The sequence below is a fragment of the Dermacentor variabilis genome, chromosome 4, assembly GCF_050947875.1.
Source record: "Dermacentor variabilis isolate Ectoservices chromosome 4, ASM5094787v1, whole genome shotgun sequence".
In the NCBI taxonomy this organism is placed as follows: Eukaryota; Metazoa; Arthropoda; class Arachnida; order Ixodida; family Ixodidae; genus Dermacentor; species Dermacentor variabilis.
The window spans coordinates 227,400,764-227,420,292 of NC_134571.1; the positions used below are offsets into that span (position 1 = coordinate 227,400,764).

The 19,529-nt window shown below is 46.1% G+C and overlaps 1 protein-coding gene across 9 annotated transcripts in view; it reads right to left on the bottom strand.

Annotated features, from left to right (window-relative positions):
* The window catches only part of LOC142580151 (uncharacterized), a 750,235-nt gene that overhangs the window by 60,233 nt on the left and 670,473 nt on the right, over positions 1-19,529 (bottom strand). For all 9 annotated transcript variants that reach the window (XM_075690998.1, XM_075691004.1, XM_075690999.1 and 6 more), the window contains 2 exons: positions 16,160-16,288; positions 7,321-7,437 (listed from right to left, as the gene is read on the bottom strand). In XM_075690998.1, the coding sequence (XP_075547113.1) occupies positions 7,321-7,437; positions 16,160-16,288 (246 nt within the window). Of the gene's footprint in view, positions 1-7,320; positions 7,438-16,159; positions 16,289-19,529 lie in introns of those variants that run through there.

The following is a 19,529-nucleotide window of genomic DNA, read 5'->3' on the forward strand; positions in this document are numbered from 1 at the left end:
AGTGGGCTTCTCGAAGAGAAAGAGAAATTGCAATTCAAAATACCCCAAAGTGGAAGGTGCACTTCTACAGTGGTTGAAGAACACCAGGAGTGCAAGTGTCCCCATACGTGGACCTACACTTACTGCAAAAGCCGAACCTCTTGTCCTCCAAAATGGGCCATAAAGATTTCAAGTGCGGCAATAGCTGGCTTGAGTGGTTCAAGAAGACACGCCATGGCCTCGAAGTCGATTGTTGGCGAAAGCATAGCCATGAACCGTCACACTGTAGACGTATGGCGCCAACACTGACTCCAAGCTCTACTTGAAAAGTATGAAGATAAAGACATTTACTACCTAGATGAGGCTGCATTTTTCTACAAGATGCTACCAAATCGCACGTTCACTACCACTGGCGGCTGCTCATCCGGAGGAAAACAGAGCAAGGAACGTGCCACAATGCTGTTTGGTGCCAATGCAACAGGCGAGGACAAGCTTCCTTTGTTGATTCTGGGGAAGGTGGAGAAGCCACGGTGCTTCCGAAATGCAAATATTCCTAAGGAATGCATCTACAGTAGTAACAAGCGAGCATGGATGACTGCTTCTATTTTTAAAGATTACATGGACCTTCTAGATAGACGGTTCGAAGCAAAGAATTAGCAAGTGCTTTTCATAATTGACAATTGTCCAAGCCACGGGAAGATCGACGACCTCAAGGTGAGCGCTGTGGAATTTTTGCCTGCAAACACAACCATGGTACGGCAACTGATGTATCAGGGCATCATTTAGACCTCCCGGAAGCTGTACCGCAAGGCTATTTTGCAGCGCATGCTCACAGCGTACGACGCCAGCAAGAGGTACAACACTGATTTGCTTGGTGTGATCCATTTGCTGAACTTTTCATGGAAAGAACTTGCACATTCCAAGGTTGCCAACTGCTTTGCGCACGCTGGCTTTTCCTGCGCTGCCGTCAGCAACCCTGACGATGACCAGCCTGATGATGACCGGACTTGCAGCGATCTGTACGAAGCTTTCCATAGAATTGCTGGCCAAGAGCTAAAAGGCGACTTCAAGGCATTCGCATTGGCTGATGCTGCTGCTCCTGTGGTCGCCCTAGCGACAAATGCGGAGATACTAATTGACCCTCTGGCAGACAAAGAGCCATCTACGAAGTGCCAACTATGGTGCAGACGCGGGAGTACCTACGCCTGCTGCGAATTAAGGTTGAATGCATGGGCGGAGACCACGGCCTCGTGCAATGCTTGGTCTAATTAGAGCAAGGGTTGCTCGCACTTGGTAGGAACTTGAAACAGCCAAAGCTCACTTTCTAAGGTTAATGACTGGGCAAGTTGGTATAGCATATTAGAGGTTGGATTGCGCAACATTTTGACGAGACACACAGAAGAGAAAAAGCGCTCTGTGGTGCGTGTTTCTCTTCTGTGTCTCGTCAGAATGTTGTGCAATCCAACCTCAAATATCTCAAAGCTCACTGCCTTTTTGGCACCTGTATAAAGTTTTGCTTCATTGAATACAATGGAACCCCGTTCATATGTTTTTCGCCAGACCGGGGAAAAAAAACGTAACAGCCGGGAAAACGCAACAATGAGGAAAGCTCCAAAAATGAATGAAAAAAGTGCAGCTTCAACTATAGACAATCTATTTCCACAAAGTGCGCTTAGGACTTAAAAAAGTCTAGAATTGTGGGTTGCCGTTTCTTTCGCTTGCTAGAAATCACCACACGTTTCACAATAGCCTGGAAGGCCGCATTGCTGTCAGCATCGCCGTGAGGTGCGACGTACCTGTGGAGGAGGTCCAGAGCCGCGACGGCTTCTCCAAAGCTAGGATTTGTCAACTCCCCGGCATCATGCGGCTTGTGCTCCTCGTCGTCACCACGCCACGGCAATGGCAACGTACGAAAGAATATCCACGGGAAATTTTGCCCTCTTTGGCGTAATCATGCTAGCGTGCTAACGAGTGTTTAGTATTGCTGCAGAGTGCGCGCGTCCGAGCAGCCGCGCGGCGCGGCATGGTTTCGCGAGAAATGTAAACAAGAGAGGAGAGCTAGCCCGATAGGCGGAGCAACGCCATGAGCAACGCCAACTTCCAGCTTCACTTTAGCTTCACAAACAGTGACGTCAGGGCCTCTCCCGAGTTTCCTTCCTCCGTGAGTCGACCCGCCCAAAAACCATGCGGTGACCGTAATCACAATGATGATAGTGAGAGCATTTTTAACGAATGGCCACTTAGTGGCGGCCTCTCGAACTAGTGTGCGGCTTCTTGCAGCCAGTTCTATAGCCAAGCCCGGTCAAGCCCGGCCAAGCCCGGCCAAAACTCGTCAAAAGCCAAAAAGGCGGTTGGAGCGCGTTGCCTACTTTAGCCCAGGCGGGTTCGGGGTGCTAAGTTGCGACGTATCATGCGGGAACGTTTTCACAGCTACTACGTAACAGCGGCGTTCCTTATACATTGGATCCTATGGAAGCTATGCCGGGACCGGATGAAAACGATGTAGTAGCCGGGAAAACGCAGCAGTGAGGAACGTAACAGCGGGGTTCTACTGTACATTGTATTTTGACTTCCTCGCAGTTGTGCTGCAATTAAAGCTCGTCTGCTTTAGCTTTCCTCAAGTGGTTGCTTATATCGAATAACCACTTATAATGAATTTTTCGCTGTCCCGAGGACTTCGTTATAATGAGGAATTACTGTATTGTCATTCACTGTTTACAACAATGTTTTAAACAGAATTTCTTTCTTGAGGAGAAATATTGCCAATTTTATATTGAGTAATGAGAAAGCATGGTCCTTCCCCACATCCAGGCATGAAGAGAATAATTATCTGTTGGGTTAGTTGGTCTTGCATCACTGATGAGGAAAAATTAGAGCACCAAAAAGCACACAGGAAGGGAAGAGAAGTGCGGCTGATAACTGTTTAACAGCTGGAGGCTATCACATTTATATCACCTTGTCACACACGTGCACAATAAGTATGTACACACATCACAAGAACACATGCAAGGCAAGGACGGTTGCACAAGAAGTTAAACTCTGAGTTAAGAAGTGCGAATGACGGCTTGCTTATACAACAATCTCTGTTCTTTTTTATAAAGAACACGGCAGAAGCCATATAACGACAACTGTCAACGGAAATGCGCCAGCACTGAATCAACATTGCGACAAAACGTATTGCCACCAATGTAACGAGCTATGTATGAGGTGTGTACTGCAGTTGAACTCGTCTTTCATGCTTCCCTAAGAGCATCGTGCCATCTAGTGCGGTCACTGCGAAGCCTGTGCATGGCCTCTGAAATGCATGGTACGCTGGTGCATGGGAATGCTGAGGAACTAGTCAGGTAGCAACTGGGCTCCTCTTTTGCAATTCTCTTTGGGACTCTCTCTGCTCCCTCTAGTGGCACTGCCGGGAAGTCCATGCGTGGCCTCCGAGACGAGAACTGTGGCGCGCCGGTGCCTGCAAGTGTTGAGAATTCTTTTCTCGCCTGCAGCACACTCAGCGGCTCATACTCAGAGACCCAAGCCCCAATGCATTCATGGCACAGCTCTCAGAAGTGTTGGCGTGAAAGGCGTTCATTGAAAAGTGGCACGTAAGTGCATTTGTGATGCAGCCTGCTAATGCGTCAGCTTGCTGTCCTTGAGGAGCCCTTGGGAGTGACGGGTTCAATTCTGTTCAGCATCGGAGAAATTTAAGAGATCTTTTTTGTCATTGTACAGACGACACATTCCTAGTGACACATATTTAGTTACCCAAGTTGGCGTCAGACGTTTATTCAAGAGTGGCACACACCTAGCCTCAAGAAGGTTTATTGGAGACCGGCACAGAGTGAGTTGCACATATCCAATCTTCCAAGTAAGCATCTAAGAGTTTCCTTGAACAGCGTGCCTACGTGCCAAGGTACCGACATAGTTACCTACCCGATACCTGTGTCGACGCGAAAGAGGTTCGTTGAAGAGCGGCACGTACGTACACATTGCCACATACTCAATGACCCAAGTTGTTCTGATGGTTGTTTTGAACCATTTTCTCAGCACAGCAGCCCAAGGCACCACCCATTCAACTACAGACTACCAAGTGACTCAGGTACGTCGGAAAACAGTTAGATACAAACATACAAACATAGACAGATAGCTTCCGGAAAGTACGTGAAGTACCTAAACAATGCTAACACATTGAAAAGGCTGGAGGTTATACAGTAGGTGCTCAAAGTGTCACACAACCCTAAATAGGTTGAAAAAGATTTTTCTGCCTCCAATAAGATTTCTAAGCTTTCTCCTTGAATTGTGAATGCAGACAAGGTTGCCGTACTATGCACGAGAAACCATTCATTAGGTGTTTTAGAGGTGTGGTTTATGCCATCCCCATTTCGCGAGGAATATGGCGAGCCATCGGCATTTAATCGATGATAATGAAGTGGCGTCTAAGCATGCAGCTCAGCGCGCCACGCACTCGAGCTAGCGCTCGAACAAGAAACGAGTGGGCCAGCTGCGCCCAGTGATTTTGTCTGTGTTCAACCAACGAGTAATAAAGAATGTGGGAGATCATAAACCACACTTCTGCACCAGTGTCGATGAGATAACGCAGCTTATTGACACGGTCAGTGATGTGAAATAGGCAGCTGGTTGTTGGGCCGAAAGCACTCACTGCCTTTAGTGCAAGGACGGTGCGTTTTCCACAAATGTACAAGGTTGGCGGCACTGATGAACATGGGCTCGGTACCGTTGGTGGCACCAACACGTGCCGCGGTGGGTACTTAATGAACTGATGTGACCGTGGGGGTGGCGACAGTCGCATGACATGCTACATTGATGGTTGGGTTTGAGCAAGTTCATATGGGCACAATATTCCCACTATTAATCAGGTGATAGAGAAATGTGCGGAATATAACCAACCCTTATATATAGCTTCCATTGATTACAAGAAAGCATTTCATTCAGTCGAAACCTCAGCAGTGATGGAGGCATTACGGAATCAGGGTGTAGACCAGCCGTATGCAAAAATACTGAAAGACATCTATAGCGGCTCCACAGCCACCGTAGTCCTCCATAAAGAAAGCAACAAAATCCCAATAAAGAAAGGCGTCAGACAGGGAGATACGATCTCTCCAATGCTATTCACAGCGTGTTTACAGGAGGTATTCAGAGACCTAGATTGGGAAGAATTTGGGGTAAGAGTTAATGGAGAATATCTCAATAACTTGAGATTCACTGATGACATTGCCTTGCTTAGAAACTCAGGGGACCAAATGCAATGCATGCTCACTGACCTGGAGAGGCAAAGCAGAAGGGTGGGTCTAAAAATTAATCTGCAGAAAACTAAAGTAATGTTTAACAGTCTTGGAAGAGAACAGCAGTTTACACTAGGTAGCGAGGCACTGGAAGTGGTAAGGAAATACATCTACTTAGGGCAGGTAGTGACCGCGGATCTGGATCATGAGACTGAAATAATCAGAAGAATAAGAATGGGCTGGGGTGCGTTTGGCACGCATTCTGAGATCATGAACAGCAGGTTGCCATTATCCCTCAAGAGAAAAGCATATAACAGCAGTGTCTTACCTGTACTCACGTACAGGGCAGAAACCTGGAGCCTTACGAAAAGGGTTCTATTTAAGTTGAGGACGATGCAACGAGCTATGGAAGGAAGAATGATAGGTGTAACATTAAGGGATAAGAAAAGAGCAGATTGGGTGGGGGAACAAACACGAGTTAATGACATCTTAGTTGAAATCACGAAAAAGAAATGGGGGGCATGGGCGGGACATGTAAAGAGGAGGGAACATAACCGATGGTCATTAAGGGTTATGGACTGCATTCCAAGGGAAGGGAAGCGTAGCAGGGGGCAGCAGAAAGTTAGGTGGGCGGATGAGATTAAGAAGTTGGCAGGGATGACATGGCCACAACTAGCACATGACCGGAGTAGTTGGAGAAGTATGGGAGAGGCCTTTGCCCTGCAGCGAGCGTAACCAGGCTGATGATGATGACATCTGTGATCTTATCAGCCATCTGTGTGAGTGAGTCAAGGGATTCGGATGACGATGTGCTCAAGATCATCCGTACCTGCTGAGGTAGTCGCTGCAGGAACAGCTCGAACAAGATGGAGGCATCCAGTGCAGCAGAGCGGTCTCTGATGAGGTGCTGCATACGATGCAGAAGCTCCGTGGGTTTTCTGTCACCAAGCTCCTCTTCTGTGACCAGCTGCTGCAAACTACGCTGTTCCGACTCGGATGTCCGGTGTACGAGTTCATTCTTCAGAACATCATATGGGCTTTGAGGAGGCGGGGAGCGGAGAATATTTCTGATGGTGCCGATGACGGGAGGTGGTAATGCACCGATGATGTGGTCGACTTCGCAGTTTGTGACGTCATGGGGTGCCATCGAAAAAGTGGCTCGATGCTCAGAAACCAGAGTTCTGGGCTGGTTTGCAAGAGTTTGGGTAGCTTGATGTTGGCGACGACAGGGTCAGTTGCCATGGCATTCATCAAGGTGTTGTCAGGGGGTGCGTTGTCCATAGTCTGCTGTGATGAGAGGTTTCTGCCAGCATAGCCAAGGAAATGAGAATGGCCTTGCGAACTCGGGTGGATGAGCAGGTGACCTGTTGCTGTCCGGCGTCTATGGTCACCACTTGTGGGAAGACGTGTAATTTATGATCTCCCACATTCTTTATTACTTGTGGGTTGAACATAGATGAAATCATTCAATGCAGTCGCTTGGTTCTTGTTCAAGTGCTGACTCGAGCGTGTGGTGTGCGGGCTGCATGCTTAGGCGTCACTTCGTTATTGTTGATGAAACACCGATGGCTCGCCATAGGAGTATTCTAAAAAATTAAGCAAGAGGAAAAGGCCCGAGTTACAGTGTGTGGCTCGTTTTTTGGAGACTACCATCCTGGGCAGGAGTGGCAATGCTTCTTCTAGACTTGCATTGGAAGCTTTCTTTTATCAAAAAGAACAGAGGTCATGGTATAAGTAAGTGAGCTGTCAATCGCACTTCTTAACTGAGTTGGACATCTTGTGCAAATGTCTTTGACTTGCACTTGTTCTTCTTGTTATGTGTTGATATTTCTATTATTTGCATGCATGACAAGGTGATATATATGTGAAACAGTCCTGCTATTAAACAGCTACGAGTAGCTGTGAGCTATGAGTAGCTCAGCTTGACTGTCTACCCTTCCTGTGTGCATCGTCTTTTTGTGGCGCTATATTTTCCTCACTGGGAACTGGTACAAATAAATGAAATATTTCATGCAGCTGACACAGCACCACAATTCGGCCAGATGGAAGTACCTCTCAATGGTAAATTGCACATACCACGAGAGGTGCACTTAGAACAGTGACTACTCACCAGGGGTACGTCCTCAAAAGAAATGCCATACTGCTGTTGGGCCAGAGCGTGGCCACCGTGCTGGGTGGGGCAGCCCCCGTGCTCCCCCTGTGGCACCAACAGGGCCCGGAACAGCGGCTGCAACAAAACCATGTCAAGCATAACAGCCAGGGGGGGAGGAGCAGGCAAGGACTTGACCGAGGACGGGGAGAAATCTTCTTATGCCTCCTATTGTAGCTCACTGAAATTATACTGTCATTAGTGCCAAGGTCCTCCTTCAGTTATGGCTTTATTATCAGGAAGACATAGACTGGCATGGTGATATTAAAAAAATATTGGCAAACAGTATGGTGATCGCCATATCGACAATGATGCAAAAAATGGAGCCTCCATCCAACACAGTCAACCTCACACAGTACAAGAACAATATATACAATATACTTTCACAATTGCCTGGAAAATGCACAGAAGTGGATGCCACATTGGTAGGCACTAACACTCTCTCCGCACTCAGGCATGAGTGTGGGTGAAGGTAAGTATGAACAAGAGCAGATAAACTCATTGCTCTAAGGGAAGGCACATGTGTATGTGAGTGGACGTGAAGGGGGAATGGAAGCAACCACAGTCGACATTGGAACTGGATGCGTCTACAGGCAACAGTGTTCCACACACACAGCCAGCAGCGTTTCTGGCGCCATGCCAAGACTGCAAACTTACCACTGCAGAAACGCTGTTGCTCGAAGATGCCAACAAGACCAGTGCTGAGTTGCCAACCCTTGCAAAAGTGATAGAGAATGTCGCTCTGTGCCAATGCCATCGTCACTGACCGAAGCATGAGGCACACTTTGTGCTATTGGCAAAATGGTGCAAATAGCCTCGAACAAGACTTGCCAAAACAGGCCAACAAAATGTTGACAGTAAACTTTCACTTTTCGGTGCATTCCCTGCCTATGTCGTCTCATTTGGCAACAACAAAATTCTTGCAAAAGTGAATTTGCTTTCCCCACCGATTTCATTATTGCAGTATTAAACTGTATACTTGTATGTCACTGAATTTCTACAAGATCATTCTTTCTTCACTAACTACCAGCATGAACTAAAGAAATTCAGGTGTTACTGTTCATAACAATCAAATCATTTTCATCTCCATGACAAAATATTTTGTCTTGTAGCTACTATGGGTACAGTCTAGACTTGTTACAACGTACCATATTTCATCAGCCTTAGTTTGTTCTACCTATTTTATTAATGCAACAAAGTTAGCTTTTAATGGACCATGCTACAGTGGACTACATCTATAGCAGATGAAATTAGCAGCAATTTTTTTTTCAAAATCAGGCGTATAAAATGTACTTTTGCCGTGTCGACAAGGGCTGACAACCGACTAGCAGGGTTAGCCGACAATCATGGCTCAATATCGCGCGCGAGGGAGGAAGGTGGGGCGGAAACACACTGTCTTCTTTTGAATGTGTGGCACAGGGGGGAGGGAGGGGGGTTGGAGGCGAGAAAGAGCAGGGTTCTGCTCCAGGGCTGCTGCTTACGGTGGCTGTGTCGTAAGCAGCAGCCCTGGACTGCGACTTTGTTCACGGGCCCTATAACGTAAAACTATTCCAATATGTTTCTATTCCAATCTCCTGATGTCAAATTTGCGTAACCACTGACGCAAGCACCGGGCGGTCACCCGCAGGGTTGTCTGAACAGACCAATCAAATGCTCTCCTCGTTCATAGGAGGTCACTTTTGTTTGCTTGAAAAACGAATAACATTGCCTACACTGAGCGGCTTGTCGTATCTAATTGGCTGACAAGAGGCTAGGAGAACGCTCAAGTGGAGAGGGATTCGATGGGGCCGAGCCACTGCACTGAAAGTCGATAACCGAATGAAGAGGGTGGTGCCGGCGTCTACGATTGGTCTTCTTTCCTTTACTTAGCTTGCGGTGGCTGGTCGAAAATCGCGGCGGCATGCAACGGAAGCTTAGGAATGATGCTAAAATGGACCTTCAGCAAAGAAGAGTTGGCAGAATGAGGGGGTAAACGTGCTAAAAGTGCTCGAAAACGTTACACAGCCACGCAAGAAGTTTTATTATACGCAAATACACCCATGCTCTCCGGCAGATGCGAGAAGCCAGCGTCTGAGCGATCGGTGGCAGCCATCTCTTATTCCTTTCGGAACGGGGCAGCCTGCGGCTATTCCAAAGAAAATTCAGTTTTGTTCGGCATATTAATGCATCTTTATCGCGTACACGTCACTTTGACGCAGTGAGTTCTTGCGGTTTTGTGACGTCGCGTGACAGGCAGGTGAAGTGGGTGCAGCCCGAAAACTTTTTACCAATAGCCGAGGGCTAATGGCGAAAAGGGGTCGAATCAGAAATAACTGTTTTTCTTTTTTCTGTCAAATCATGCATAATCAATGTGTACACATCATATCAGGTGGGGAGGTATCGCGGTTTTCGTGACGTCGCGTGACAGACAGGTGAAGTGGGGGTGGTTGAAAAAAGTTTTTGACCAATCGTGGAGGGCTGATAGCAGAATTGGAATAGAAAAGTTTGGAATAGTTTTAAGTTATATCACTTATCATATCGCTTTCAAGATACGGCGCCCACGCAGGCTACCACTTTGTTCACATCGCAGATTGCGTTTAAGATACAGTGGTCGCGCCATAAGCAGCAGCCCTGGAGCAGAACCCCACTCTTTCTCGCCTCCAACACCCCCCCCCCCCCCCCATGCAATGTGAACAAAGTGCGCGGCCGTGCGGGCCTCATCTTCAAAGCGATCTGCGATGTGGACAAAGTGTACCCAGTGCCGGTAGCTTCGTATGTGCTGCGCTTTCGATGCTTAGTTCGCAATGAAGTGAGAGATGGCATGAAGGTTAATTCGCTTGCTGCTGCTGTCGCACTTATCTTGCTTAATTCGCTATCCCAATCGATGCTTCACCTTTCGGGCGAAACTGCGACTTTTGTTTGTTTGTTTTTCACTTTGGATGTTCGTCACTCACTCTTTGCAAAATAGTTGTTAGACACGAAAGTTTTGGAAGTGGGACACTTCAGATAGTACGAACTTTGGATAAAACAGGTGATTTTTGTTGGATTATCAGGGCCCGTTGTAACGAGAGTTGACTGTATATGCTCTTGATGTGTTCAAACACAAGAAACATGACCCATGTTGATGTATGTAACTTTAAAAGCAAGCAGGAGTACCATTCACTGCTGGAGGATTAATGCAACTCTCTCGGTTTGTGCACTGTTCCGGAGGGCAAAAGCGGAACACTTTTGGGGACTGCATGCATAAACATTCGAAGCAGTAAAGTTCTTAGATGGACTCATTATATGGCATAGTGATGTCAGGGCATCATGACATGGTGTATGCCTGGGCCCTGTAGCTATCGGTAATAAGATGGGTAATAAAAGCAGTTCCATGCTAATCCAGACTTGTTGCATATTTTGCAGCGTCTATGTTTAGTTTGCACTCCCTCTACTGATAACTGCTTTGTTTTAATTTCTGTCTATAAGTGAGTGGGCATCTTCAGAAATAATGTGTTCCTGCTTCTTCAACTATCTGTCTCTGACAGTCCCAGACGGCCTGAGGAGGTGCTTTCAGCCAATGAGCTTGGACAGTATGGATAGTTTTGGACAGTCCAGGACAACAAATCGAAGAAGCTCAGTGAAACAACAACAGTTTGCATTTTACAACTATCATGTATGTAGCCCGAAAATGGAGCTGAGACCCAAGCTCAACAGCGAACACATAACTGGTTTATTCCATGACACAAGACTGCCCTAGTCCTGCTCACAGCCGTAGGTAGCACATGAAGCCGGTGGTGCTACAACGGGTGCAGCACTACACTAACTATTGTATCGCTCCTCCCCCCTTAGTTCTTGTCATGAAGAATACTGGATCACAAGGTGTCTTGCCCGGGCACTCTTCCGCAGCGTGACAGGGCTTTCTGCCGATGGGAAGACTGCTGCTGGTGGCCCAGTTCTATTATCGAGCTGACTTTGTGGCTGTTCTTGCTCAGCAGCAGCAGCTCCTGCAGGCTCTGCAGCCACAGGCTCTGTTTCGTGCTCATCTGGCTGGCATAGAGGCAGTGTTTGCAGGTGGTGGTGGTTGTAGAAAGTTTGGGCGAATGTGCACACAGTTCCGTCTTGTAATACAACCTCAGATGAGGCGCAGCTTGTAGGAGCCCTAACAGAAGCAGGTATCCATGGCGGAACTGGTCAGAAGTTCCTGGTGAACACTGGGGTACCTGGGTCCATTGTTTGGGCAAGGCGGCAACCCTTATCCGCATGCAGCTTTTGCTTAATCTGCTTCAACTGAACAGATGATTGAAGACTTGGGCACATAACATTCAAGGGTGTCTTGAATCTTCTTCCCATGAGCAACTCGCATGGCGCACGGCCTGTTACTTCATGAAGCTTTGAGTGGTAGTGGAACAGCACCCTTCCCACTTGTGTCCTGAATTCACCCGCTGTGCTTTTCTTCAATTTATCTTTTGAAAGTCTGTACTACCCATTCTGAAGCCTCGTTGGAAGCAAGATGATATGGAGACACCAGCATGTGACGGATGCCATTCCTGTTCAGGAAGTCAGTGTACTGCTGACTTCCTGAACAGGAATGGCTGCTGGTGAATGATAGCTTGTAGCCGGAAACAATGTCTGGCAGACCATGTTGAGAAAAGACAGTCCTGAACACAGAGATCGTGGCTACTGCAGATGGTGACGAAACCGAGTGAATGTCTAACCACTTAAAAAAAGCATCCACCATCGTGAGGAAGTAGTGTCCCATGAATGGACCTCCAAAATCAACATAGATCCTGGACCAGGGCTTGTCAGGAAATGGCCAAGGTGTAACTGGCATCCTCCAGGCAGACTTCTGGTGCACTTGGCAAACAGGGCAGCTTTGCACCTGGTTCATCATGTCATTGTCGATTCCAGACCACCACAAATGGGACCTAGCAATCATCTGATTTCTCAATTCCAAGGTGGCCAGTGTGCAAAAGTTTAAGTACTTGAGATTGCAGGGACTTGGGAATGAGGACACGGGCTCCCCACAAGAGGCATCCTTCATGCAGACTAAGTTCATTGGTCCTCGTAGTGTAAGGACCCCGTCTCCACCTCCTGGAAAAGCACTCTCGGTCAGGACGGCCTCAGCCACTTGTGCCCCCCCCCCCCCCCCCCAGCATGGTATCCATTGCCGTAGCCCATCTAACAACTGCGGATGACAGGACGTGAAGGTATGCTTGTTCTAACATGAATACATTGGCAGGTGTAGAGTCATGAACCTCAGTTCCACGGAGAGGTAGCTGGCTGAGTCCATCAGCATGGCCCAGCATGCTGCATGGCTTGTAAACAAGTTTGAACTGATAGCTTGATAGTGTGAGCACCCGCTTGAGGGCTCTCGGTGATGCCTGGCTTGGCACAGCTCGATCTGAACCAAAACGTCCGAGGTAATGTCTGGTGGTCTGTTACAGCAGTGAAGAACCTTCCCCACAGGTAATGATGAAATTTGTGGACACCAAAAACCAAAGCAAGACTTTCCTTGTCAATCTGACAATAGGTCCTACGACCTTTATGTTAACGACATTTTATGTTTTTATGAACATAAAAGTTTGTTAACCAGTGGATCGCCTTCTAATCTTTCGCTACATTGCCAAGATTGAAACTGCATGCCAGAGTTAGATGAATGCGCGATATTGTACAGGCATAAGAATGAAGATACGCGTCTTATGGTAGAGGCATGGCATATCTATAATGGTGGAAGTGCGTGTGTGAGTCAGCCTTCGATTACATTACATAAGAAAGAGATTAAGTGCCTTAAAAGCTATCTCTCACGTAGACTGGCACGTGTACCCGACTGACACGTGGTGTTACCATTCCTGAGCTTGCGCAGATGAGCTTTGTGTCTTCTTTCTTTTTTTTCGCCTCAGTGCTCCCTTCAGTTGATAGTTGGCGTTTGTGTTGTCCACTTCTCTACTCTTGTGTCCTGTCTGCATGCCTCACCTCTTTTTTGCAAAATGAATTCTTACCAACTAGCTCAGCCTTTTGTTGTTCTGAGAATGAGAAGTTTCTCAGAACAGTAGTGGGCTAGAACACATGCATTTGACATGAGCCCTTCACTTGTGATGAATGCTTGCCGTTGCTCTTTCCCCTAGCTGTACCTTTCCTCTTCAAGAGGCAGCTGATGCAAGGGAGGAAGTCTGGTTGAGATGTTTGACAAATACCGTCTGTAGAAATTGAGCAGGCCCAGATAGTTTTCCAGTTGCTTCACATTCTGTTGTTCTGGTGCATTGATGATGACCTCCACCTTCTAGGGTTCGGGCTTTAGGCTTGCATATGATGTGGCCAAGGTATTCCACTTCGGGAGCAAAGAAAACGCACTTTCCCAGCTTCAACCTAAGGCCAACTACCTGAAGTTTCTGCAAGACAATCGCCAGATTCACCAAGTGGTCTTTGTCATCTATGCCTGTAATAACGATGTAATCAAAGTACACAGCTGTTTCCGGCACACCACGAAGCAAATTTTCCATCTCTTGCAGAAAGGTAGCAGGTGCAGCAGAAACACCAAGATGTAGACTTGTGTACTGGATGTGGCCCATGTGTGTGCTGATAGTCAGATATTCCTGGCTTTCTGCATTAAACGAGAAGAAAAGGGGTTAACCGAGGGGCCCGATTTTTATTAGTGATATCATAAGAAGCCAACAAACAATGACACCAAGGACAACATAGGGGAAATTACTTGTGCCTTCACAACCTTCGCGAAATGCGAAGGTTGTGGGTTCGGTTCCCACCTGCGGCAAGTTGTTTTTTCATCCACTTTAATTTCCATTAATTTATCGTTTCATTATTTAATTTACTAAGCACAAGTAATTTCCCCTATGTTGTCCTTCGTGTCAGTGTTTGTTGGCTTCTTATGATATGGCTTTCTGCATTGAAACATATCTACTGGTAGGCATCTCGCAGGTCAAGGTTTGTAAACTTCTGACCTCCCGACATAGCTTCCCACAGCTCTACAGCATACGGAACTGGGTAGGTTTCCATGAGCGACACAGCATTGACTGTTTGCTTGAAATCTCCGCAAATTATAATGCTGTTTCTTTTCTGAACAGAAACAATTGGTGCTTCCCATTTGGCTGTTTTCATGGGAACGAGAATATTTTCATGCTGCAACCTCAGGATCTCGTGAGTTATAAGGTCAACCAGTGTGAACAGAAGTGGGCGTGGTTTGCAAAATTTCGGCACTGCATCTGGAGGCACAAGAATTTTGGCAGAAAACCCCTTGAATGTGTCAATGCCTTCTGCAAACCCCTCAGGAAAACGAGGAATCAACACACTGCCGTCACTAACTTGGTTCATTTGTTTTAATCCTTCAATCGCACAAGGCTTGGAGCCAGTTGTGCCCGAGTAACGTTGGAGCAGTGCCACTCAAGTGGTACAACGGAAGGACCCGTTCACGCCACTTGTATCTGATGCAAACGTTTGCCTTGGCTTTGACATGCTCGAGCTCCCCACTAACTCTGCGCAAAAATATTTTTGAAGGTTCTAGACTCGCTTCTGGAAAGGCAAGCTGAAACTTGTCTACTGGCATTACAGAGACGCCTGCCCCTGCGTCCAACTCCATTTGAAACGATGCCCGAACATTTCCACATGCAGTGACAAGGAAGGGCTGCACCGTCAGCTCGCTGCTCAGGTGCCATATATCACGTCGGCATCAACAGCGTTTGCCTGCACGGTGCGTGTTGATCATGGCGGGGCAGTTCTCACAACAGGCGTTTTCTCCTTCGGGAATGTGTCGGTCTTCCACGAGTTGCAGACGACCGCCAAATGCCCCATTTTCTGCGGCTTGCTGCGGCTTGCTGCGGCTGCGACACTGCGGCTTGCTGTGTCTGCATTGTGGCGCTAAAAGATTCCTGTCACTGCAGCAGTAACACGTCATGCTCTTGGCCACGGACAATAACCGGTGAGTAGGGAAACCCAGCAAACTACTTGCAGTAGCCTTTTCAGCGGCTTCCATAGCCATGGCGGTTTTCATTGCATCCTGGAATGTGAGGTCGGGACTCTTGAGTAGCCGTGTCCAAATTGCTGCATTATTTATGCCACATACTATTCAGTCTCTCAGCATGTTGTCGAGTTCAGTTTCATAACGGCAGTGTTCAGCCAAACACTTCAGGGCTGCAGCAAAGTCACTGACTACTTCTCCTTCGAAACGCCCCCTTGAATTGAAGTAAAATCGTTGCACTTCGATGGGTGGAGTGGGGGCGTAGTGCCTGCCAAGGATGTCCAGTATCTCTCTGAGTGTTTTATCGTGGGGCATTGCCAGCTTCACAGAGTTGTGAACTAGTGCGCAGGTACGAGGTCCACAGCAGCTAAAAGAAAATTGAGTTTTTCTTTGCTGGAACGACATCGTTGGCTTCGAAGAACTCTTGAACGCGCTCCTTGTAAGCAGGCCAGGTGTCGCCTTCTCCCTCGTACACTTCGATCCTACCGAAGGTAGGTATGATTGTTCATGTAGTTCCATGCACCCTCATTGCCAGTTTTGTCACGTATGTAGCCCGAAAGAACAAGGAGCTGAGACCCAAGCTCAACAGCAAACACATAACAACTGGTTTATTTTATGATCCAAAACTACCCTGCTCTCGTGACTCTCCTTCTGCTCGCAGCCGTAGGTGGTGCTAGTACTCAGTGGCACTACAGATGAAGCAGCATTGCACTAACAACCACTTTAGTGGAAGATAGCATCTGGCCACATTTGCGCTTGTTTGGCCCTTTTCCATTTGAAAACATTGTCAGGACCTCGAAGCATGCACTATCAGAAACCCCTGCTTATTGCTGCGTAATAGGCAGAACCCAATAATAAAACCCAACGTACCAAGCGCACTTTGGGGTGGTGCTTGACAAAATCCAAGTTTGAAGACATGTATGGCAGCAAGATGGCTGCCACCTTGCCTGATGCATCACACGAGGCCACCACATTGCTCCATGGAGACACAGTAACTCCCTGCAACAAGACAAAAATGTTGCTCCTGCTCAATCATTTATCTTGTAGTTCCAGGTGATTCCTGCTCAAAAATGATTCCTTGTACAGGTATAATATTTTTAATATTAAAATACATTTGCAGAAAAGCATTGACCAGCAATTATTTTCTGCAAGACTTCTACACTTTTGTTATTTGCATTTCAGCGAATTACATTTTTCAACTAATTCGATCACAGCTGAAGGTCCCAGCCGGTGCTGATGCATTCCTGTGAGTTAAAGGTATCGTTTTTTAGATCCTAAGGTTGGCCTTTGCTGGATAATTTGAGCTTTACCAGTCAGCACACACATGCCTAATCCATAGGGTGACCCCGCTAGTGACCTCTTAAGTGGCAGCGTCTGTTTTTGCGGAGCTTACGGGACAATGAATACATTCAATGCGTCGCCTCCCGTAAAAAATGCCTATTTCCGGCTTGTCTTAAGAACATTTTTGAGCAATAACCACAGCTTACAATGTCTGATTACGGCATTTGCCCAATTCTAACACGCACCTTTTTTTTTTCCCCACAAAATTGGGCTGTAAATTGGTGGCACGGCGCAATTGGACACTATACCAAAACTGCCTTTGTGGCATTTGCATGCTTTACTGCATAAACTTTAAAAACCATGCGGCAAAGTTGACTTCAGGGCAACAACTTGATTTGGGTAAGTTGGTCCATCTTGAGTATAACTTGAAGCATCGTGAAGCAGATGAGGATGGAAGCAAAAATGAACACAACAAGATGAACGCTGAACTGCCAACTAAAAAATTTATTGAAGGAACAACTAGCTTTATAACATGTCAAAAATTCCAACAAGAACCAAAACGTTGAAAGGCGTGCGTATTGCCTACAAGTACAGATGTTCATCAAGAAATTCTATCTCAAGTATTCTTAGACTGAGTGACGCTGCACTGACACATTTATGTTCTTTCTGCTTTAGCAATGTTTCAACAATATCTCTTTCGTTTTTGTTTTTTGCGAGCTTCAGAAAGCCAGCATCACTTGAACATTGGAGTACATGTGTGTTTGTTGCAATGTGCAGCTAAATGGGTACCGTACACGTGTTTTACAGTGTTTTTATGCTGCCTACCTTCATCATTCAAACACTGCTTGGTTTGTCAGACGCATACTCTTCCACAACTTAACGGTATGTCGCAAATGACGTCAGAGGTGCACTTGGTGAATTTTGTTTCGCGATTTGTGGTGCATTGCTGGCATTTCCGATTTTTCATTGCACTGCACAGCTTTGAAATTTTGCAGTGAGCAGAAAAGACTAGGTTGACTTAGTGCCTGTTGGCCACTTTCCTTACATTATGGGATAACCTGTGAATATATGGTGTTACATGAAGTGGTCTCTTTTCTTTTTTCTGCTTGCCTATTTTCAGGAGTGTTTCAGGAGTGTGATGACGGAAGATGGACACCCGGCTGTGTTAAGGCACTCTCTGTCTGCTGTAGGAGGCAATTTTTCATTTGGTGCGCAGAGTACTTTTTGATTGCAGCTTGAATACAGGTGGTAGCTATTCCCTTTTTCACAAGCTTAGAATGGGCACTGTCATAGGGAAGAATGCCTTTCTTTAACTGGGTTGATAAGCCCAGCAAACATGTTGATTTGACGCAAATGAAAGATTAATATATAAAAACTGAAAGTTATTATTATTCGACATTTAGATGGTGAACTTCAGCCCGCATGGTGCATACTAAAATTTCTCAGCATATTTTTCACTTCTTCATCAAAACGATAATCTAGTCACTGCTTTAAAGAACCAGGTAGTCGTCCATGTAGCGATCAACGCGAGTAACTGGAGAGTCAACTAAAGCGGCGCAAATGCAGTTGTCAACACTAGATAAAGATATATTGTTAAGAATGGGTGCAATAGATGGAACTGATATTAATATCAATGTGTTGGATACAGAAATTTTCGTTGTAGTTATTTGCTGCTGAATGAAAATAAGATTCTAAAAGAGTGATGAAGGCGTCAGTGTTTATGCGTCCCGAGTTTTGAAATTCTTGTTCGCCTGTTTCATTGAGTTTTTCATGAACAGCAGCAAGGAAACCATCACGTGCAAGTGTATAATACAGATCTTCCACATCAAAGAAAACCTGTTGATGCCATTAACATGTTTAACACAGGGTCCGCATAGTTCATTCACAAATTCTTCGGAACTTCCCACTCAGTAGCGGTCGTTCACCGGGAGCTTTTTTTAGATGGCCTTGCAAAAAATGTCTGACATGCAACTGCCACCAAGTCTTTTCGGATACTATTCCCCTTAATGGGTAGTTTGGCTTGTGTGTTTTTCACGTAAAGAAAGCTTCCAGAAACACGGATTCTGCTTTGCTTGTAAGCTTCTTTAAAGGTCCAAGATTAAGTTTTCCAAGTAGCTTGAGGTTCTAGAAGAACCAGAGGACTACCTGGTTCTTTTAAAGCAGTGACCAGATTATAGTTTTGACGAAGAAGTGAAAAATATTCTGAGAATTTTTACTATGCACGGTGGGTTACTAAAGTTCCCCGTTTATATGTCGAATAATAACAACATTCAATTTTTACATATTAATCTTTAATTTGCATCAAATCAACGTTTGCTGGGCTTATCAACCCAGTTGAAAGAAAGGCATCCTTCCCTATGACAGTGCCCATTCTAAGCTTGTGAAAAGGGGAATAGCCATCACCTGTATTCAAGCTGCAATCAAAAAGTCCTCTGAGCAACAAATGATAAATGGTCTCTTACAGCAGAAAAAGCACCTTAAAACAGCCGGGTATCCATCTTCCGTCATCACAGCTGTGTCTGAAACACTCCTGAAAATCGAAAAGCAGGAAAAAGAAGAGAGACCACTTCACTGTAGTATTTCGGCGGAAGCCACAGAGGAACCATGAAGGCAGTCGCGGCCGCAATGGAACTAGCCCCTCTTTATTCAGAGGCATGTATATATACAGGTGACAACACTGGCGCCACTGGTGGTGTGTAAGGGCAAACAGAAACTGAAAGTGATATACTACATATTCCCCTCCTTACAAGAACAAGGTAAGTAATAATTAGTAAGTTAGTATTGTTATACAGATATAGAGTATTTACAAAAAAATTACAAATATCTTCAACCATACATGGCAGGTGCTTATCACTATAATGCTGTATGGAACAACTATACAGCATGGCCTAGAACAAGCGATACAACAACAAAAAAACAACAACAAATAAACGCTCACAGAGACACAATCGTTTGGACA